Below are 23,006 nucleotides of genomic sequence, written 5' to 3' on the forward strand. Positions count from 1 at the left end.
GAGGGGGGGGACATTAAGCCCACTTAACTTCTCAATTAAAAGGTGCGGCTGTATCGTGTTAAAAGCAGAACTGAAATCAACAAATAGGAGTCGGACATAGTAGGTAGGGTCCTCTAAGTGCTTAGATATGAAGTGCACCATGGCTGAGGTTGCATCATCTGTGCCTGTGTTACATCTATACGCAAACTGAAAAGGATCCAGAGAGCAGCTGACTGCATTTTTCACTTTACATATAATGAATTTTTCAAAACATTTCATTACAACAGATGTCAAAGCGACTGGTCGCAGGTCATTATTTTCCTTGCAGCTAGCCTTCTTAGGAACAGGAATAATGATAGCGTCTTTCCAGATGGACGGAACAGTGTGAGAGTCCAGAGACTTCTGGAAGATAGGACACCAGGCCTCAGCCAGCTCCTCACTGCAGGACTTTAGCATGAGCCCAGAGATGCCATCCGGTCCAGAGGACTTTCTAGGGCGGGTGTTAGCGAACAGTCTCTGTACCTCGCGCTGCTCAATGGTGATACTTGCTTCCAACTCAGGCAGCGCCTGAAGAGCCACTGTTTGCTCCATCGAGAAGTCGGCAGTCTCAAACCTGGCATAAAAATGGTTAAGTTCATTGGCTTTTTCACCCTCGTTTAGGACACTAAGGCACCTTTTAGCTGGGGCCATGTTAGTCATATGTTTCATGGAGTCCCATAGTTTTTTAGTGTTCATAGAAGAGCAGTGGGATTCAAATGTCTCTTTCTGTTTCCTCTTGGCCCCCCTTAGTTTGTGATTCAGTTCTTTTTGGATGTTCCTCATGGCCAAAAGATCCTTATTCCTGAATGCAATTCTTTTCTGAACTATGCACTTTTTGATTTCCTTCGTGATATGGGATTTGTTGTTAGGGTACACAGTTATAGATTTCAGGGGTAGCACGTTATCTCTGCAAAACTTTATATAATCTGTAATAGTGTCAGTAGCCTCTTCAAGGTCCAGACCGTGAAAGAGGTCCCAGTCGGTACAGGAAAAGCAGCCTTTTAGGGTTTCAATGCCATCATCATTCCAGACATGAACTGTTTTAACTTGGGGTTTGCTGCTTTTAAGCAGAGATTTATACGTGGGAATTAGCTGGACAACATTGTGGTCGGAGTTACCTAACGGGGGTTTAGCCCTGGCAGTGTAGGCGTCCTTAACATTGCCATAGCATTTATCAAGGATTCGTTCACCTCGCGTGTTACACTTAACATACTGCGTGAATCCAGGCAGCGCAGACTCAAGCTTACAGTGATTAAAGTCGCCGGCAATAAAACAAGGTGCTTCAGGAGTGCGTTTCAATTGTCTGTGCACACAGTCTGCTATCGCGCTGGCTGCTCTAGCAGCATTACCACTCGGTGGAATGTAAACTGTACATAGTACAATATTCCCGAATTCTCGAGGAAGATAAAAGGGCCTGAGGCTTAAACATACCAGCTCAATGTCAGGGTTGCAGACAGACTCTCTTGTGGTGAATTGAGAGCACCACTTCTGGTTGATGAAGACGCAGGTGCCACCTCCTATCCGCTTCCCGGAGTTTGAGTTCCGATCGGAGCGCACGAGAGAGAAGCCCTCAAGGTCCACAAGCGAGTCCGGTACGTCTTTCTGTAGCCAGGTCTCGGTGAAAACGAGCAGACACGAGTCGCGGTACTCGTGTTGGGCTCTGGTGTTGCATCGGAGTTCGTCAACTTTGTTCTTCAATGAACGGGCGTTGCAGAGAACCATAGAAGGCAGAGGTGGCCTGTCCGCTCTTCTCCGCATTCGCTGTCTCACCCCTCCGCGTCTCCCCCTCCTCCTCAGTCTGCGGCCGTGGTGGTCCGGAGGCCGAGCCCACAGCTCCCTCGGTAGCTGGGGAGCAGGTGTGTCGGTGGAGCGCAGCAGCAGTAGTAGATCACGGGGATAGCGGAGGAACGCCGGCGTGGATTCCCGACACGACGGCATGGAGCGACATTGTTTAATAAGCTCCCAGACGATAAAAATAATGAACAGTAGTCTTGCTAAAACCATCATCTTGTTACCACACAGGTATGAATACAGGCTCACACAGCGTTAAGCTGCTAAAAACACGATAAAACAAACAAACATCAGAACGCGGCAGCAGCGAGGCAGCCCGGGTCGCTACTGAGCAGCGCCACCGGAAGCAGGAAGAGGTGTCAGACAACGCGTGGTACACCACAGTCAACCTCAGAGACACCCCGGTCAGATTCAAGCTGGACACGGGGGCGGAGGCGAACGTGCTTCCAATGTGCATTTTCGAGGAGATACCGGGGCCCCCACGACTAAAGCCTACACAGACACTTCTCATTGCCTATGGAGGAGCACGCCTGAAACCGAAAGGAACAGTGACATTCACGTGTGAGACACCCAATAGAGCAAGAGCAAATCTAATTTTTTTTGTGACTGCACAGTCCACCACGCCCATCCTGGGCAGAGAAGCGTGCGAGACACTGCAGCTCGTGAGGAGAATAGAGACGCTTGCAGTCAAGGCACCAGCTACAAAAGAGGAGCTGGTGGAGCGGTACGCATCTGTCTTCAGTGGCCTGGGTGAGTTCCCCGGTGTGCACCACATACACACAGACCCAAGTGTGGCCCCAGTCGTCCACGGATGCAGAAAGATCCCAGTCAGTGTCGTGGACAGACTGAAAACAACCCTGAAAGAGCTTGTAAAAAAGGACGTCATAGCACCTGTGACAGACCCGACCGAGTGGGTGAATAGCCTCGTCATCACTGAGAAAAAGAACGGATCACTGAGGGTGTGTTTGGATCCTCGTGATCTGAATGAGGCAATCAAGAGGCAGCACTACTCGATACCAACCCCGGAGGAAGTCCAGAGCAAGCTCTCTGGGAAGTCAATATTCACGATCCTGGACGAGAAGGACGGATATTGGCAGGTGAGACTTGACGAGCCATCATCTATGCTGTGCACATTCAGTACGCTGTGGGGAAGATTCCGCTTTAAGAGACTTCCTTTTGGCATCAAGTCCGCCAGCGAAGTTTTTCAGCAGAAAAACTGTGAGGCTTTTGGAGACATCGAAGGAGTCCATATCATCGCAGACGATATGATAATCGCCGCCGCCACAGAAGAGGAACATGATGGCATCCTTCACAAGGTCATGGAGAGGGCACAGAGAGCCAACGTCAAGTTCAACAAGGAAAAAATCCAGTACAAAATCAACACCGTCAGATACATGGGCCACGTCATTACACCAGAGGGAGTGAAACCGGATGACACAAAGGTGACGGCCATCAACAACATGCCGCCACCAGAGGACAAGACAGGGCTGCAGAGGCTGTTGGGGATGACGAGGTATTTGGCTCAGTATATCCCTGATAAAGCTTCAGTGACTGCCCCGCTCAGACAGCTGCTGAGGAGAGATGCAGCTTGGCAGTGGAACCATGAACATGATGATGCTTTAATCAAGCTGAAGTCAGCCCTCACCAACGCCCCTGTGCTGAAGTTCTATGACCAAGCCATGCCTCTCACCATACAGGCTGACGCGTCGAAAGATGGACTGGGAGCTTGTCTTCTCCAGGAGGGGAGACCGCTGTGCTATGCCTCACGAGCTCTCACAGAAGCTGAGAGAAACTACGCCCAAATAGAGAAGGAGTTGCTGGCGATAGTGTTCGCAGCCAAACGCTTCCACCAGTATGTTTACGGCAACACTGTTACAGTCCAATCTGATCACAAGCCACTTGAAGTGATTTTTAAGAAACACCTGAGCAAAGCCCCAGCAAGACTACAGCGCATGTTGCTCCAGCTTCAACGGTATGATTTGAAAATAACATACACGCCAGGAAAAGACATGCACGTCGCCGACACCCTTTCCCGCGCGTTTGTCACCGAACAGGCCGACAGTGGAAAAGAGGACCTCTTCGAGGAGAGAGTGATCCACACGATGGAGGCTACTGCTGCCATGAGCTCAGACATGCTCAAGATGCTCAAAGAAGCCACAGCAGCTGACGAGACACTACAGGCAGTGGCTGAGAGACACCGCAGCGGCTGGCCCCAAAGACGACGTAGTGTGCCCGCCAGTCTCTACCAATACTGGCCTCAGCGGCACATTATCCACATCAGGGACGGACTACTGATGACCGGCGACAGAATTGTGATTCCTCAAGCCGCCAGACAGGTGATACTAGAGAGACTACACCTCGCACATCAAGGTATCCAGAGGACAAAGGCACAGGCCCGACAAGTCGTGTACTGGCCGGGAATGACTCGTGACATCGACAACGCAGTGGAGAGATGCTCTCCGTGTCAACAACTCCAACCACAGAACCAGAGAGAGCCCCTCATGTCACATGATATCCCTGAGATACCATGGCTAAAGGTCGGAGCTGACATCTTTGAGCTCCAGGGCCAGTCATACCTTGTCGTGGTGGACTATCTGTCCAAGTACCCAGAGGTGCTCCATCTACCTGACAAGACCGCTCACACAGTCATCTGCAAGATGAAAGCAGTCTACGCGAGGCACGGGATCCCAAAAGAGCTGGTAAGCGACCATGTTCCTTTTGCAAGTGCAGAGATGAGGGAGTTTGCAGCATCCTGGGGAATACAGCTCATTCACTCCAGCCCTGCATATCCTCAATCCAACGGTCTGGCAGAGAGGATGGTGAAGACGGTCAAACATGCACTCAAGAAAGCTTTGCAGACCAACATAGACCCCCATCTAGCCCTGCTAGCATTGAGAAACACTCCAATAACAGGCACAGATGTTTCCCCAGCTCAGGTGCTTATGGGAAGAGTACTACGAAGCACGCTGCCCTGCTCTACAGCTGTTCTACAGCCAGCTACCCCGAGAGGAGTTCATGCCAGGCTGAAAGATCTCCAAACCAGACAGGAGCACTACTACAACCGCAACTCACAGCCCTTACCTGAGTTTGCTCCTGGTGCAAAGGTTCACATGGAAACGAGACGTGGATGGATGCCAGCCAGAGTCCTAAACCAACGAGAAGAGCCACGGTCATACAACGTGAGAAGCCCGTCTGGTGTTGTCTTCAGAAGGAACAGACGTCATCTCAGGCGTATTCATCCAAGTCTGCATCAAGAGAGAGATCCTGAGCCACTGGAGCAGCCTGCACCTGTGAGCCCGCTGGGAGGACCCCCAGAGTCACCGGATCATCCAGCTCAGCACCCGTCCTCCTGTGAGGGCGAGAGCTCCACTCCTACCTGCCGCACCAGAAGTGGCAGAGCTGTGGCGCTTCCGGCAAGGTATCAAGACTTTGAGATGGGCCAACGCTGAAGGTTGTGCTCCACCAGGGTTAAGTACTGGTGACCTCTGACCCTTAGTTTAGTTAGTTACTAGATGATAGTTGGACACATTTAGAAAGTGTGGTATGTTTACAAGTTTGATTTTACTCCAAGTGAAAGTTCACAAGTTACTTGACAAGTTATAGTCAGGTCTGCACTGTTATTGTTTAGATCATACACATTAGTTAGTAGTGAGTACAGTGAGTACAGTTCTTAAAGAAGAAGATCAATCCATCGACTGAAGCCATAAGGCCCAGTGACACTTATTGTCTGTTTCATCTTTTCAGAGACTAATTTTCAGTTGACCCAAGAGAGACTTTTAATGCTTAAAAGGGGGGATGTAGTATATTGCTATGTTTAGCATAGATCTGGGATTGATTGCTATTGCCTCCGTAGCATTACATCTTGACAATGTTATCATCGATCGACTAGTGTGGTCTAGTTGTTGTTGGAATGGTGAATAAAGACGCACGCTGAACGTTGCTCCAGAGACCAGAGTCATTATCATTATAAAGTGTATCTTGTAAGTCGGAGAGAACAACAAGACACAACAATAATCGCTCACCTTTCGGCGAAATTCCCGTTTTGAATCCAAAATAGGTGACCTACATTCATATATATATATATATATATATATATATATATATATATATATATATATATATAAATCTTGTTATTCTGCATGTGACCACCACTAGAGTAAATCTAAAAGAAATCAGATATGAGCACATGGAAGCTAATTTTTCCACAAAAAAAACTTTCCGCCGGGACCGCCTAGCAGGTTCCGGGTCTCGTATCCTTCTCACCTTTTTCACCCCGACCCATTTTCATGCCTGTTTCTCACATCGAATAGCCTTAATTTCGAAGAACAAGAATAGAATGTCGAGTTTCATATGAAAGTTCTCTTTTTCTGGCCATTTTGAGAGTATAATCGAACCCACAAATGTGATACTCCAGATACTCAACTAGCTCAAAGGAAGGCCATGGCTTCTCTAACCAGCAAAAACGTTTTCAGCTGTGCTAACGTAATTGCACAAGGGTTTTCAACGTTTGTCTAATCATCCATTAGCTTTTTAACGCGATTAGCAAACACAATGTACCATTAGAACACTGGAGTGACGGTTGCTGGAAATGGGCCTCTATACACCTATGTAGATATTCCATTAAAAAACAGATGTTTGCAGCTAGAATCGTCATTTTCCACATTAACAATGTATAGAGTGTATTTCTGATTAATTTAATGTTATCTTAATTGAAAAAAACTGTGCTTTTCTTTAAAAAATAAGGAAATTTCTAAGTGACCCCAAACTTTTGAACGGTAGTGTATGTATAAAACTAAATACAAAAAACAGTAGGCTAAATACAGTACAGTAATAATATAACTGTGGTTAAATTCTCCCTCCACAGGCTAATGTAAGGAGTGGGAGTTACAAACAAAAGAGAAATGAGAACGCCATTGCAGTCTGTTTAAATGGAGATGGTCACACTATAACAAAGACAAACTTTCAGATATCTGGTTTGTCTACTATCATCCATGTCGGCCAGCATCAACCACACACTGCCTGCATGAACTTATTACTACGATGTAAAAACTACTGTAACATTAGAACATTTAGGCCGGGGGTCTTCAACTGGTGGCCCGCAGGTCGAATCCGTCCCATAACCAGTTGTAGCTTTGTCCTCATCACAGATTATCACATATGAATGAATCGTATTTCTATACAGATTACTATTAGGAATATAGTGATGGCTTAAAATTGTTGAAAAAGCAACTTGCAGAATACTTGAAACACGAACATACAGTAGATACAGTCATGTAAAGGACGTGAGCACATAGATAATCAGTTGTAATACAGGATATAAAACATAACAAAAATTGTTTTAATAATAATGAGGTTACAGTAACAGTGAGCATTGGACAATATCAAAGAGTAAATGGCTTTTGTTAAAACAGTGTGATCTTACTCTGCAGTGGTTACTGTGTTGAGTGACCCTGACCTTAGAGTCAAACTTCCTAATTTGGCGAAAATGCTTTTGAGAATCGACCAAAATGGTTGTATAATTATATACTTATACGGTACTTTAAATGTCTATTTACAGTTTAAAATGTTTGATTTTGACTGGAGGGGGTCTTTAAAGGCAAACTTCCTAATTTGGGAATAATGCTCAATCACTAAAAAGTAGACATTTCACTGGAACCTTTAATGTGTTCAGATTAAAACAGAGGATGCTATAGTGCTCATAGTAAATTAAGTGGTGTGTGCATGAGTTTACGCTTGCCATTTCCACCAGCTAGCTGTGTATGAACACTATAGTGCATATACTTACAAAAGGGGCTCACTCTAAAATCTGAGTTTGATGTTTGAAAAACAATATGAATAACCACACACTGAACATGTGCTCAACTGACAGAGAAAGTAAGGCTTTGTTGTGTGATCTGTTCACAAATACAAGGTTGTATAAAATGAACAAGAGTGTCTTGATAGAGGGAATAGGTCTCCCGTGGTCCGTAATGAGTACAAGAACAATTCTGGTCAGGACAGGTTTCGGCAAGTGAACGGGTGGATTCATATTTATAAAATACACAGAGAAATAGGATTTTCCATCTGGGCCTTTTCACCATCAAGCCCCATTATGGCTCCTAGCGTGGTCAACCGTATTGCCATTTTGGGTCAGAAATCCGTTCATTCAGTCTAGTCTTAGAGTTTGCAACAGATGACATATTATGGTTTACAGTCAAATGAAGTGCCAGATTAAAAACACACTTAAGTGAAAAGTTGAGAAACTCAATCAATCCAATGTAAGCGCAAGCGTAAAAAAGGAAGAGTTCAAAGTGTCAGTTTAAAAGAGCCTCAAAACGTTTGGAAGTCATTCATTAAAAGTGTCTGTATCTTCTCCCTTGTGCAGTCCAGCTGCCTTATATACATTTGGGCTTTTGTTCAGGCTTCCGATCAGAAGACATATCCCCTCAGTCTTTTAGAATCTGGCGTTTTGGCAAGATGATCATTCTTCAATGACCTTTGTCAGGGCAATAACCTCCATGACAATATCCAACCTGCTTGGCATCAACCTAGGGAGACATAAGATGGACATTCATAATGTCGGCCATATTTGTTTTAGCCTGTCCATCTCTCTCCTCCTCCCTTCTCCTTTTGCCATTTGGCTGCAGTGCCACATTCCTCCACATCAGGTGAGAGCGCTATAACTCCGGTCAGACCAGGGCACCTCTTCCTCTTCCCATTACAGTGCCTCTATAAGGGATGTATGCGGACCAGGCAGGAATTCATAAACACTCCTCTCCTCCCGTAGACATCAGAAGAAGTGAAGTAACAAGTTCTTTAAGCGATATCTTCTGCCTCTCTCCCTCTTCCCTCGGGCTCCTCTGTGATGGGGGGGCTGGGACTGCGACACCCCCCGGTGAGAGGGAAATCATGCGGCGTGTGGTTTAGTCGGCCCCAGTAGTCCTTGTTCTTGCCCAGGTGGCCCATCATGCTGTGGGTGAGGGAGCTAGGGGCAGTGAAGCGCTGCCACTCCTCAAACAGAGGCTCCGCGATGTAGGAGATGAAACCTGGGAGAGATGGAGGGGGAGGAGAGGGTGTTAGGGGAAGTACTTTGTGTGTGTTTGTGTGTGTGTGTGTGTGTGTGTGTGTGTGTGTGTCTCACTTATCTGGATGGCAGGGATAGAGTCAGATTTCTGGTTACACAGAGGGCTGATCTCCAAGTCAAAATTCCTCTCCAGGTCACCTGTCAGGTCAAAGGTCAAAGAGAACAGGAAGAGGTTAAACCACTAAACAAAACCATGGGTAACAACCGGTGGTTGTGTGTGTGTGTGTGTGTGTGTGTGTGTGTGGGGGGGGGGGGGGGTAAAATCATCACCCTGTCTGTAGAACTCCTCACACACTCTCTCACTCCACTGTCGGCTCAGCTCCCACACGCGACACGGGTTACAGATGTCTGCACACTTCAGAGCGATCTGGGGGAGAGAGTGATGTTTATTATGGGTTTTATAGTGTGTGTTTATTATGATGTTAGAGCGAAGTTTATATCATTGGTACCACCAGGCCAACTTCCCAGCAGAGGATTTTCTTCAAAAGGGACAAATCCCATAAATGCACAAATACAGTGTTGGATAAACCAGAAACATTCTGTCAACAGTGTGCTTCTGTTTCTGAAAATATTGTTCTAAAAACTTGAGACACGTGTAAATTCATACATCTCTCTGAGGAAGTACTGTTGGTGTGAGGGCCCGATTTCATTGAACTGATGTAGTGTAATTGTTTATAAACTACAGTACTGCCTCGGTACACAAGTCTGATTCTGAGGGTACCTCGGAGGGTAGTGTAATTGGTAGTTGTACATTTCTACAGAATCCCAAATTATTATTGGCCACCATTATCTCAGTGGCTCTGGTGTCGGGAGTAGTTATGGTTGTCATAGACATGATCATAGATGGTCATAGAGTCATGAAGTTATAATGGGGTGGTCAGGTGATATTCTAGATGTTTGTTGTCTGAAAAAAAAGAATTAAAAAGAGAAAAAAAAGAAAAACAGACAGAAGAAGAGGAGGAAGACCTGAGAAGTGATGAAGAGTGGTCAGAGACTAGATGCAGTGAAGGTGAATTACCTTACAATAATGACGACTCTGCAAGTGGTGTCAAAACAACAGAAAAAGTAAAGGAAGAAAAATAAGTCATCTGAAGAGAGAGACAAGAGTGGAAGAATGGACACATAGTGTTGATGGTGTGAATGAGGATATAAAACCAAAGGATGACCAAATAAGACAGAGGGTGACAAACCAAAAAGATGAAGAATGGACAGATGAAACAGTCAGTTGAAAAGGTAAGAGAAGACTAGTGTGATGGATAACTATTTGATAGGTTGTTCATTAGATGCTAGATTGAATCAGATATTTGACCCTCTCTCTCTCTCTCTCTCTCTCTCTCTCTCTCTCTCTCTCTCTCTCTCTCAGATGTCCCCATCTTTGCAGCTGTGAAAACATTGTGCTAAAAACACTAGTGGATGAACAGTCAGGCGAATTCAGAGGTGAGATAATGTGGACGATTCAGACACACAAGGATGCCAGCTTAAACAACACAGAACTGAATCAATTCCACTAAAACAAATACAGGCATTTATCTTCTTACCCTTACTTTCATTCTGGCTGAAACTCAATGGCTGAAACTCAATCCTTACATTACACTTTGTGTGTTTTTATGGGTCTGTGACGATCCACACTGGTACCACCAGTGGGCGCCAATTATCTGTTGTCTTGTTGACCCTCTCTCTTGGTTCCTGATGGGCACAGGTGAAGGTGATCATCCTGATTGTCCCAGGAACTTTAAGAGGGGGTCAAATTGATGGACTCGGTCTCTTCCTTGTCGACCAGCAGCCATTTTTGGGTTGTTGTTACTATTTACGTTATCATTATTTCAATTCAATATTATATACTTTAATAAATCTCCTATTATTGTTCTCCATGTGTCGTCTCCCTTTTTGTCACCTTGTCCTGAGCCAGGCAAGCGTAACAAATTGGGGGCTCGTCCGGGATTGAATTTGGTGAGAGCAATATTCTCTCCCTTTTCATAGTTGATATTCGGGATTGGATTGTTGGATTTGTCCAACTCTATATTGGGAGACCCGCATGGTTATTGTTTATAGTTATTGGGTTTTGGTTGGATTGGATGTAATGTATTGTTTAGTATATTTGGTACGTTGGTTTGGGTGCTGGTGACGAGGGGGAGCTGGCCGTCCGACTGTGCTGACAAGGACGTAACTCTTGGTATTGGCTGTGATCTTCGGCTGGAGTTTGGTGAGTGCTGTGTTCTATGCAAAGCAGAGAAGGATAGGTAGGGCGGGTGGTTTAGATACCATCAGAGCTATACGTGAACCCCCGTGCTAGGAGTAGAAGCGCTTAACGCTTGTTTATTGTTTTCGTTTGTTATTTTTGGTGTGTTGAACGCGGGGGCGCCACCAGGCATTTGCTTGGTGGAAGAGTTGCATGTGAACGCACTGAAGACTAGCTGAGTGGTTAGTCAGTCATTACTGAGTTAGATGCGGGGCAGCTCTTACGAAGTATGTTAGTTACTTTTCTGTTTTGTATGTGTGCACAGTTACTCGCTTTAAATGGGCTGAAGATTATGGCTGATATGGGAGTAGTTTATAGGAGGAGTTTGTAATAGGAGGGGAGATTCCCGTTTGTTAGGGTTGGTTAATATTGGTTATTTGATTATATTGAGTTATGGATGTTTTTGAGGAGTTTGTGGCAGCTCCGTCGGTCGATGGATTGTTACAGTTAACGAAAGAACAACTGTGGAAGGTTGCTGAACATTATGAGGTTAAGCTTGAGGTGGTGAAAGGCCGAGCAAAGAAACAGGACGTAGTGGAGGCTTTACAGAATACATTAATTCAAAGGGGCATACTAAAGGGTAAAATGTCTGTCCCTAAAATATCCGTTGGGGTTGCATCTGGGTCCACTGAGTTAACATTTGATCAACAGAAAGAATTGTTAGCATTACAGATGGAATTTCAGACGCGAGAGCGTGAGTTTCAGGCACAAGAGCGTGCGAGGGACAGGGAATTGGAGTTGGATAAATTAGCTCTTGAACGGGAGCGCCTTAGGTTGATTGCTGAGGGAAAGTTATCTGACGGTGGAGGTGGCGATTCGAGTAATTCTAAGAGGGATAATATGTCTGTCATGGTTAGACTGTTGCCAAAGTTTAATGAAAAAGATCCTGATGTATTCTTTTCACTGTTTGAGAGTGTTGCCGACGATAGGGACTGGTCTACTTCAGACCGCACCGCATTACTACAGAGTGTGCTTATTGGCCGAGCTCAGGAAGCTTATATTGCTCTTAATGGTAGAGAGAGGAAAGATTATGATACAGTTAAGGCCGCTATCCTTAGGGCTTATGAACTTGTTCCTGAAGCTTACAGACAGCGGTTTAGACAATGGAAGAAACATGACAAACAAACTCATGTTGAGGTTGTAAGAGAACTAACCAGCCATTTCAATCGTTGGTGCGTGGCGGTAGAGGTGAATACTCTGGAGGATCTGGCAAATTTGATTATTCTGGAACAGTTTAAAACCATTGTCCCTGATCGCATTGCCACTTATGTAAATGAACACAAGGTGAAAACAGCAGATCAAGCCGCGGTGTTGGCAGATGAATTTGTACTGACTAATAAGAGTCAGTTTGGTGAACATCGTTTTCGTAGCGAGGGGAGCCGTAGACATAATCCGAACGTGACTGACCTATTGGTAAATCGTACACAATTCCCTAACGAAGGTCCTGGTTATTCTGTCCCCTTTTCAAGGTCGGAGCATGGCAGTCAGAGTAGAGTAGATCCTAACTCGACATGCAATTATTGCCTTGAGAAGGGTCACTGGAAACAGGAGTGTCCTGTCCTAAAAGGAAAGAAAACCTACAGTGGGAAGGGGGGCTCTGTTAGACCGTTGGCTCTTGCAGTGCATGCTTGTGGGGCAGGAGTAAGAGTGTCTGGGGTTGCCGAGGGGTCTCCCTTTAAACCAGGGGTGATGGCATCCTCAGTATCCAGCCCACCTGCGGCTACTGAGTTGGCGGGGGCATTACAGGGTTCTGCCTCCATACAGATTAGCGAGGAGGATCCTGATTTTGGCCCGTTTATTACTACAGGTTTCGTTTCTCTGGTGGGAAGCCCACAGAAAGTGCCTGTCCAGATACTTCGTGATACAGGGGCTTCAGAATCGTTTATATTGGAATCGGTTTTAACATTCTCTCAGGAGTCAAGTGTGGGGACCAGCGTTTTGATTAGAGGGATGGGGATGCAGACTTTGTCTGTCCCCTTGCATGAAATTGAGCTTTGCTCTGATCTGGTCCAGGGGGTAGTAACTATTGGTGTTCGACCCTCTCTGCCTGTGGTGGGTGTGGCCGTCATCTTGGGAAATAACCTGGCTGGAGGAAGAGTGTGGAGTGATGTGCCTCCACCTCTGGTAGTTAGTTCTGGGTTTACACGACCAACAGGACCCGACCTTAGTGTAAACCAGTTTCCTGAGGTTTTTACTGCCTGCGCCATGACTCGTGCTATGAGTTGCATGGACCCTAAAATTGATGATGGTAAAGAGTCTGATAAGTTCACTCCTGACAATTCTGTTTTTCAGTTTCCTGATCTGCCGCCGTCTTTGTCTCGGAGTGAGTTGATTTTAGCCCAACAGGAGGATCCTGAGCTGAAGCTGCTGCTCAGTGGGATTCAGCCTAAGGATGAGCTGGAGAGCTCTGAAAGTGGTTGTTTTCTCTTGGAGGATGTGTTGGTTCGTCAATGGCTTCCTCATAATGATTGTTCTGTGAGTGACCCAGTTTTCCAAGCAAAATTTACTGGTCCCTACTCTGTTGTACGACAGGTGTCCGAACGGAATTATTTGATCGATACTCCTAACCGTAGAAAGTCTACACAACTTTGTCACCTGAGCTTATCAAAATGTTATTATTCTCGTTCACCTAGGTCCGGAGTAGATACGGTCTTGGAGGTGAAGCCGGTTGTGTTGACCACAGTGAACGAGGGGGTCTCCATCTCCATCCACTCCTGTGGTGGCAGCAGGGTGGGAGGAGGATGTGAGTGGGCCTGGAGTTTGGTTATGGTTTGGTTATAGTTTGGTTATGGTTTGGTTACTGTTTGGTTACTGTTTGGGTTCTGTTTGGGTTCTGTTTGGCACTGGTTTGGGCTCTGCAGCACTTTGATGTTATGTGGGAGGGGGGTCCCATCCAGTGGTCGTTTGTTAAGATCATAACCCCCTGACCTTTTTGCATTCTTTGCAGAGTCCGAGCCAGCGCCTTTCCAGGTGAATCAATGCTGCCGGTCTAAAACTCTTGTCTCTAATCTCTCTTTCTCTTGCTCCTCCCTCCTTAAATAGAGCTTTTCCAGGTACCAGGAATTGCTGGAGGGTGGGCAGGTTGTAGGGGAGGTTGGGATTTGACGTTTAGGCTGTGTGGCAGAGATCACCGTTTTTTGTTGCCATAAACTATTGTTATTATTTGTATTATTTGTAATCTGGGAAACAAATTAGCAGAGACCTTTTTAGTAGGCCTCTGTTTTAAGGGGGGGGATGTGACGATCCACACTGGTACCACCAGTGGGCGCCAATTATCTGTTGTCTTGTTGACCCTCTCTCTTGGTTCCTGATGGGCACAGGTGAAGGTGATCATCCTGATTGTCCCAGGAACTTTAAGAGGGGGTCAAATTGATGGACTCGGTCTCTTCCTTGTCGACCAGCAGCCATTTTTGGGTTGTTGTTACTATTTACGTTATCATTATTTCAATTCAATATTATATACTTTAATAAATCTCCTATTATTGTTCTCCATGTGTCGTCTCCCTTTTTGTCACCTTGTCCTGAGCCAGGCAAGCGTAACAGGTCATATCCTGTGTGTGTGTGTGTGTGTGTGTGTGTGTGTGTGTGTGTGTGTGTGTGTGTGTGTGTGTGTGTGTGTGGTGTTAGTTACCTGCAGTGTGAAGTGCCTGTGCTCTGTGTTGTCCAGGTTCAGGTCTTGGTTGTCCAGGTGTTCTCTGAAGGTTGTGAGGAACTCGTTTTGGCGGCTGATGTCTGTAGCCAAGATGAGTGAACTAAGCTGCTGTTCCATGGCCTGCTTGTAGGGGCAGATAGGGCAGCAGAGAACAGAGATAGGGCCCACAGGGAGTCGATGGGGTGAAACATATCGAGTGTTGCTGACAGAAATGTAGCGTATAGTGTGTGTGTGTGTGTGTGTGTGTGTGTGTGTGTGTGTGAGGTTGACTCACGTCATCTCGGCAGGCAGGTGGGACAGTAGGCCAGACTCTCGGAGCATCCCCACTGTTGACTGCCAATGGTGACTCTCCAACACAGACGTGTTCTACACACCCAGGGAGACACACACTGTAACAGCACTTTTAAGGTACACAAACACACACACACACCACACACACACACCCATGCATGCATGCACGCACACACAGAGACATTCACTTACACACCCCCACACTGACACACACACACACACACACACACACACACACATGCACACACACCTGGTATAGGCTGGCCAAGTGGTGTCTGGTCTTGATGAGGAAGTGCTGGTTGACCCCTGGGTGGTCCACATCGTGGGCTGCAGCCGCCACCAGGCCCAGGAACACATCCAGAGGGGTCAGCGGCTCTACCAACTACACCCCAGGGCAGAGGGCAGAGGTCAGGGGTCAACTGAGATATCTATGTCAGGTGCCTTGTTGGGGGTGTGCCGAGGACTCAGCCAAAAAGAGGACAGGTTACAGACTTTGGGCACTTAACAGATAAGATCACCACCTGATTATATGTTATGATATCGTCTGTAATCGATTTCCTTTCTATCTCAAAATATGACTCCATTGGCCGGTTTAGCTGTCTTTAAACAAATAATAATAATAATAATAATAATAATAACTTTTATTTGTATAGCACTTTTCCTGCAAACGTTGCAGCTCAAAGTGCTTTAACACTTAAACACAACAATTTTTGAGATGTTGAACTAAATGGGAGATGTGTGTGATGTCCTGCCGTAATTTGTGACACTGACTTATTATTATACGAGTGTGCTCACTAGATGCATGTAATGGAGTCTAAAACCTGGGGCCTCATTCATAAACAAGTACTTGAACGTCATCTTTGACTGACGTAAGCACATTTTCCTAAACCGTCGTAAGCATTATTTATAAAACGAGCTGAGATGATTTAAAGTTGCGTACGTGCTTCCTTCTATAAATACCAAACATACTTGGAAATGAACGCAGGTGAATGAGGTTTGTATTAACGCCCTGTGATAGAGGCTGAATTATAGCGGCTGAATTAAGACAAGTGCTATAATATAGGGTAGGCGTTCGTCTGGAAGTGGGAGAGGGCAGAGAAGGGTGGCTTCTCGGTAAGTTGCATTTGTAACGTTTGATCATGACAACTAACCAGGCACACAGGCACATGCTTATACTCTACTCAAGTTGTAAAAGAAAATCAGGGGAGGTGGTGGATTTTATCATAAGAGGACAATTTTAGCATCCCCTCGCCAGTGACTTCAGTGTCAGTAACTGTCATTGCATGTGTGCGTCCCTCGCACCTTGAAATAGCAGTAATACCACGTTCATTGATAAAATGACATTAAGTATGGAAAGAGGGGGGCGATTTTGACTGTTTTTATTTCAGGGAGGATGCCATCCCCCCTCAACTCGAGTGCTGCTTATACTGTAATAATATAATGGTCTTATTCTTATCAGGTGGTCTTATTCTTATATGGCTGCTCACTCCCTGACACCGGAGAAAATCCAGTATAATTTAGAGCTTGGCCGGGCAAGGTCCGTTGTGGAACGCACTAGGCATGTTGAAGGGGAGATAGACAGCTCCGGAGGGATATAAAGGAAGACTGAAATACAATCAGAAACATCAGTTCCTTTTAAATCTTGAATTAAACTCATTTCCTCGGCTGATAACAACATCGTTAATTTTATTACGAGCCACTTGCATGAATTACACTAGGCAGTGCGGCTCACATGCCTGTAATAACTCCGCATAACCAGTAGGTAATGTGCGTAAGCAAGTTGAATACTCGACGCCGAGCTACGATCGTTTCCACGATCAAATTGACTCACGTTGAAATTGTATAAATCACTACGTTGACGTGGTTTTCTACGTACGACACGGGTAAGATCAACATTTGATCTAAGCACCCGTTATGAATGAGGCCCCTGTTGTGACACTCGGTAATTCTATGCAAACTCAATAAAACATTGTTCACAAAATCATTGTAATTCTAGCAGCTTATGATAACTTATACAACAATTTTTCAGCATCGGGCTGAATGTTAACTCAGACACCAGTGGTGTAATTTGATCAGTCGAAGGTTTCTCTTCAGGCAATTGTGTGTGTGTGTGTGTGTGTGTGTGTGTGTGTGTGTGTGTGTGTGTGTATATATATGTGTGTGTGTGTGACTGTGTGTGTGAGAATGCTGTCTGCTATGTTATGTAACTGATGAAGAGGGTCACTTAATCAAGATGTGCGTGGTCAGGGTGACAGACTTCGGGCCAGGGGCTGACTCGAGGCCTTGTATGTGTGTGTCTGTGTGTGTGTGTGTGTGTGTGTGTCTGTGTCTCTGTGTGTGTGTGTGTGTGTGTGTGTGTGTGTGTGTGTGTGTCTGTGTCTCTGTGTGTGTGTGTGTGTGTGTGTGTCTGTGTCTGTGTGTGTGTGTGTGTGTGTGTGTGTGTGTGTGTGTGCGTGTGCGCGTGTGTGTGTGAGATTGTGCTAGTGTGCCTCTTCCACTGTCTCCATGGTAACTCAGTCATGGGCGTACTGCTAAGGGCTTTGTATATAAGGAGGAGGACCTTAAAATCAACCCTACATGTTACTGGCAGCCAGTGCAGAGTAGCTAGGACCGGAGTAATGTGTTCTCTCCTCTTGGTTCTAGTTAGAAGTCGAGCTGCAGAGTTTTGAATGAGCTGAAGTCTTGCAGTAGTTTTTTTAGGAAGGCCAGTAAAAAGTGTGTTACAGTAATCGAGCCGGCTTGAGACAAAGGCATGAATCAGGTTTTCAGCATCTTTTTGGTTTATAAGTGGTCTTACTTTAGCAATGTTTCTAAGGTGAAAGAATGATGTTTTCGTCACCTTGTTAATATGGGACTTGAAGCTTAGGTCTGAGTCGAAAATAACACCTAGACTTGTAACCTCAGGTTTAATCAATGATGTCAGTTTTCCTAGATTATTAAGCAGCATATCCCTCTTTGCTTTAGGGCCGATCAGTAGGACTTCAGTTTTGTCCTCGTTTAGCTTCAAGAAGTTATTGCTCATCCATTTATTTATTGCTAGAAGACAGTTCGTAATGGAGTCTATAGCTGAAGTATCATTTGGTTCAGCAGAAATTTACAGTTGCGTGTCATCGGCATAGCTGTGGAAACATACGTTGTGCTCTCTAATGATGTCCCCGAGTGGTAACATGTATAGTGAGAATAGTAGTGGACCAAGGCAGCTCCCTTGTGCGACTCCGAAATCGCTGTCATATTTCTCAGACACATGATCTCCAAGCTTGACATAGAACTTTCTCCCTGTAATGTATGTTCTGAACCAATTTAACACGCTGCCAGAAAGACCAACTAACTCTTCGAGACGATTGATTAGGATATCATGGTCGATCGTATCGAACGCTGCACTTAGATCTAATAGGACGAGAATTGAGACCTTATTAGCATTAGAGTTTAGTCTGAGATCACTCACTATTTTAGTAAGAGCAGTTTCAGTGCTGTGATATGTTCTAAAACCTGATTGAAATTCCTCCATGACATTATTTTCTTTCAGAAAGGAGTTTATTTGTAGTGAAACTTCCTTCTCAAGTATCTTACTAATGAATGTGAGGTTGGATATCGGTCTGTAGTTTTTCAGTGCATCGGCGTCGAGGTTGGGTTTCTTTAATAGCGGTCTTACAACAGCTGTTTTGTAGGCATCTGGGAAGATGCCTGTTTGAAGCGACGTATTTATGATCTTCAGCACATGGTTTGAGACACTATCAAACACCCGCTTGAAGAATGCTGTTGGTATAGGGTCAAGGCAGGAGGTGGAGGAATTAGATTTAGAGACTGTGTTACAGAGGTCCAGTAGTGTGATACAGGTGAATTCACTCATAGTTGCTGCTTTTGTTTTCCTGAGGTCGACTATGTTTGCGTCAGGGGTGATGCTGGCTCTAATAGATGTTATTTTATTATTAAAGAACAGTGCAAGCTCTTCACATTTTGTTGCTGACGGCTGCGGAGGGGGGGGGGCAGTGTTGATTAGCTTGTCAATAGTAGAGAATAACACTCTAGACTCTAGAGCATCGTTCTCAACGGGGGCGGTACCGCCCCGCAGGGGGCGTTCAGACAACATCGGGGGGCGCTGGAACAAATATTTAAAAAAGGGGGGCGTTGAGGTGTTCTTGGGGGGCGTTCACGCATAAAGTATTTTTCTCATGAAAAACAGCTGTGTTATTACGGGCACATTCGTAAATGCACGAACGGTCAGTTCGCTCGGACAAACCGTGTTTTCAGTCAGAGCGCCCATCTCTGAGCGCTCTGAACTTGGCCGGGCTCTGTGACGCAGACACACGTAGCGCAGTGCCCAAAAAAATAAAAGTGAGTGTCATCAAGAAGATGGAGAAGCTAAAGGCAGAGCTTTTGATAGTTTCCAATGTGTCTGGGTAAGCTGCATTGTAGAAGAATCTTGACAGTTCATGTACAGTGCAGAAATTGCAATACTATGCTACAATAGAAAGAACCCCGGTTCATCCCATCTGTAACATCATGTTGACCAATGCCCAACTTCTATGAGTGTTTTCCTTGTTGGCTATGCTTGAGTGACATATGTTTCAGTTTGTGGGCTCATTGTAATTGTTGCGTTCGCTTCGTTCGCTTCCTTTCAATACAGCTTATTTAATTTAGTTAAAATGAGTGCTAATACCATACCACCATACCAGAACATCACAGCAGGAACAACCTATCTCAAAAAAGCGATCGTATTGTAATAAACCAGTCCGGAAAGTTCTCTGTCGCTTACCAATAATCGAACCTAGAGAAATCAGCTACGAAATACGAATGTCCCCTCCCCTCGCAGGTTCATCACAGTATATTACATAAATGTATTACTGTTAAGTGTTGTTGTGGAGGTTATCCCTAGTGCCATTCTGAGGTTAGCATTGCGATGTGTTTGCAAACTAAAATATACGATCGCTTTTTTGTGATATGTTGCTCCTCTTGTGATGTCCTGGAAACGAACGCATCAGCTGCAGCGTCTTTTGTATTGATCAGCTGTCATCAGTGTTATTACGGGACAAAACCGTGTTTTCAGTCAGAGCGCCCATCTCTGAGCGCTCCCAGAGCGCAGAGCGCTCCCAGAGCGCAGAGCTCTGAACTTTGGAACTTTGTTATATTTTGATATGTTTTGATATGACAAATTTGAAGTGGTCAGTTTATGAAAATAATACCATAGAATACTAAATAAAATATTAAAATAATAGCCCCCTAGCGTTTGCCGCCATATTGTGACACCCCCCCCCCCCCAAAGTCCAATCAAAAATGAATAAATATTAGCATCATAAAACAGCAATTTGGAGAAATGCAACACCAGCACACTTAAAAAAACTAACAATGTTAGTTGTAATGTACAGTTCTGCAGCCTACTGTTTGTTCTGCATCGGACATGTGTGAAATTGCTGCTGTTCCGTAGCAGTCTGTTTGTATTCTCTGATGTTGTCTGAGTTTGTTTAACACTCAGAAACAGCATTTTTATTCACATTCACACTCGCTTTTCTGCTCTCTGGTAAACTAATGATAATGATATTCCAACTGCCCAGTTAAATCCAATCTATTATTTGGCATTCAGTGACATGCTTTTTAAATTATATAACACAGAATATTAGTCAACATTAATATTTAGGGAAGAAAATAAGCCTACTTTTTTTGAGGGGGGGGGGGGGGGGGGGCGGTAAGAGGCCTGGATAATGGACAGGGGGGCGCTGGCCCAAAAAAGGTTGAGAACCACTGCTCTAGAGTTACTAGCGTTTTCTGTAATAATCATGGAGAAGTAATCCTTTCTAGCAAGGCGTATTGTTTTGTTGTAGGCAGTCATCGTGTCTTTGTAAGTCTTTGCCTAGTCTTCCTCCATTTTCTTTCAGCTGCCCGACATTTCCTCTTGCTGTCATTAACACTGGTATTGCTCAACCAAGGGGAGATTCTATCAGTTGCCCGCTTCCTAACCTTTAGGGGTGCAGCAATATCTAACGTAGTTGATAGTGTACTGTGTAAATTTAGGGCCATCTCATGTAGAGTGAATTCGTCGCTGCATGGCTCAATTGATCTCATAATGTTAGAAAACTGTGTTTCAGCATTGGTGTCTAAGAGTCTTTTTTGAACTACCGTTTGTATTCTAGTCTTTGTTAAGATTAGGTTAGTATCAAAAAACACACAGTAATGGTCAGAGATAGCAGGCATTTCATGTACTGATACGTTATCAATGTTCAGCCCTGTTGTTATTACCAAGTCCAGGGTGTTGCCATGTTGATGCGTAGCTTGATGTATGTGCTGTGTAAGTCCAAAACTGTCCAGTAGGTTCAAGAGCTCTATACTTTTGGGGTCATCCTTCTTATTAATGTGAATGTTCAAATCTCCATTCAAGATTAATCTATCGAATCTAGTGACGACAGTTGAGATCAGTTCTGAAAATTCTTGCAGGAATAGTGATAATGAGCATCTTGGTGGTCGATATACTGTAATGATAAGGACTGATATTTCTGCTTTGAGCTCAAGAGCATAATATTCGAATTATGTGACTTCACCCAGGTCAATGTCCTTGAAAACAAGTTTAGCTGAATAAATAGCTGCAATGCCTCCTCCTTTCTTGTTTTGTCTAATTGACTGCTGATAATTATAGTTTGGGGGGCAGGTTTCTATTATGGTCCCTAAACCTTCGGTATTGGTTAACCATGTCTCGACTAAAAATATACAATCTAGCTTGTTCTTGGTTATCAGGTCATTAATCAAGAATGATTTCTTTTTCAAAGCTCTGACATTAAAAAGAGCTAATTTCAGCTGCATGAACTTTGCATCACAGTTTGAATACACAGTTGTCTCACAGTTGTCTCACTGTAGAAAAGGGTTGTTCACTGCACACGCCCGTAGGGAAATACTTTGACACTCTGGGTGAATACGTTTACACAAGTGATAGGATTCACTGCAATCATCTATAAATATAGCACACTCAAACCTGCCCTGATGGTCGAACTGGGATTAACCCGGTGAAGAGGCAATGGTGGGGGAAAAGCGGGTTTAAATAACAAATAAACAAACAAACAAACAAACAAACAAAAAAGAAAAACTAGTCCGCCCCGCTACCGGCACACTTGCCCAGGCGGACTAGATAAGAACATATTAAACTATAACCAAACAAAACGTCTCACGGCAAGAGCAGCTGGCCGTACTGATGCTCTGGAGGAAACACAAATGAACAATCTTAAAACACTATTACCGACATATTAAAATACATAATGATTCAATTTACATGACGAATACTTTAAAATACCTGGTACGTCGATGGCAGCGTCCTACCAGCGACTACCAGCCGCCTTCAACCCAGCAGGGAAGTAGGTGACCTGTAATACATCACACCATCAATATTACATACAATCAAATAAATAATATAAAACGCTACGCACAGAAAATAGCCATAGGCAGCGGCCTACCTCTTGATCTCTGCCTGTCAGCATGGAGTAAGGTGTGCAACTACCTCACCTCCGACCTGATCACACGGCTGCGCTCTGGCGTTCCCCCTAAAGTGAGCCCTATGTGCTTTCCTTTGGGCACCTCCCCTTTTCCTATTGGCGCCACCTGCCACATATCTCCCCCTCCAAATGAATCGGCGCCCCGACGATGTACTGATTAAAAAATACAGTGGGGAAAACTCTCAAATGAGGAAAAGAACACTATACATTATCTGATCCATCAACATCCGGTGTTACGGATTTTGGAAGTCGAAAAAGATTACTGTGTTTGCCTGCAGTAATTCTAGTAGACTTTCGGGGGCCCTCAACTACCACTGGGGACCCTGGTGTTTCTATCTCCTCCTCTTCTCCTTCACCCACCTCAGCCTCTGGGCAAAACTCAGATTCTGACAGTGACTCCTCACTATGAGATTCCAATGTCAACGCTTCTGTGAGTTTAAACTCTGTTTCAGCATGGTCTCCTCCCCCTGCTCTTCT

General features: G+C 44.9%; 1 protein-coding gene across 1 annotated transcript; it reads right to left on the reverse strand.

Annotated features, from left to right (window-relative positions):
- Positions 1 to 7,188: 7,188 nt before the first annotated feature.
- Positions 7,189 to 22,402, reverse strand: LOC308160132 (3',5'-cyclic-AMP phosphodiesterase 7B-like). Its single transcript, XM_080534011.1, has 7 exons — positions 22,331 to 22,402; positions 15,305 to 15,436; positions 15,034 to 15,129; positions 14,743 to 14,883; positions 9,143 to 9,239; positions 8,930 to 9,010; positions 7,189 to 8,834 (listed from the first exon to the last, which is right to left on the reverse strand). The coding sequence occupies exons 4-7, from the start codon at positions 14,878 to 14,880 to the stop codon at positions 8,605 to 8,607; spliced, it is 546 nt and encodes a 181-aa protein (XP_080390137.1). The 5' UTR covers positions 14,881 to 14,883; positions 15,034 to 15,129; positions 15,305 to 15,436; positions 22,331 to 22,402; the 3' UTR covers positions 7,189 to 8,604.
- Between the last annotated feature and the right edge of the window lie 604 nt (positions 22,403 to 23,006).

The sequence above is a fragment of the Nansenia antarctica genome, assembly GCF_963989245.1.
Source record: "Nansenia antarctica genome assembly, chromosome: 1".
In the NCBI taxonomy this organism is placed as follows: domain Eukaryota; kingdom Metazoa; phylum Chordata; class Actinopteri; order Argentiniformes; family Microstomatidae; genus Nansenia; species Nansenia antarctica.

Coding starts and splice junctions, on each gene's coding strand:
- LOC308160132 (XM_080534011.1), bottom strand. CDS start 14,880: ATGGAACAGCAGCTTAGTTCACTCATCTTGGCTACAGACATCAGCCGC. Junction 9,240..14,742: donor ACAGGCACTTCACACTGCAG/GTAACTAACACC, acceptor TCTCTCCCCCAG/ATCGCTCTGAAGTGTGCAGA. Junction 8,835..8,929: donor TATCCCTGCCATCCAGATAA/GTGAGACACACA, acceptor CATCTCTCCCAG/GTTTCATCTCCTACATCGCG.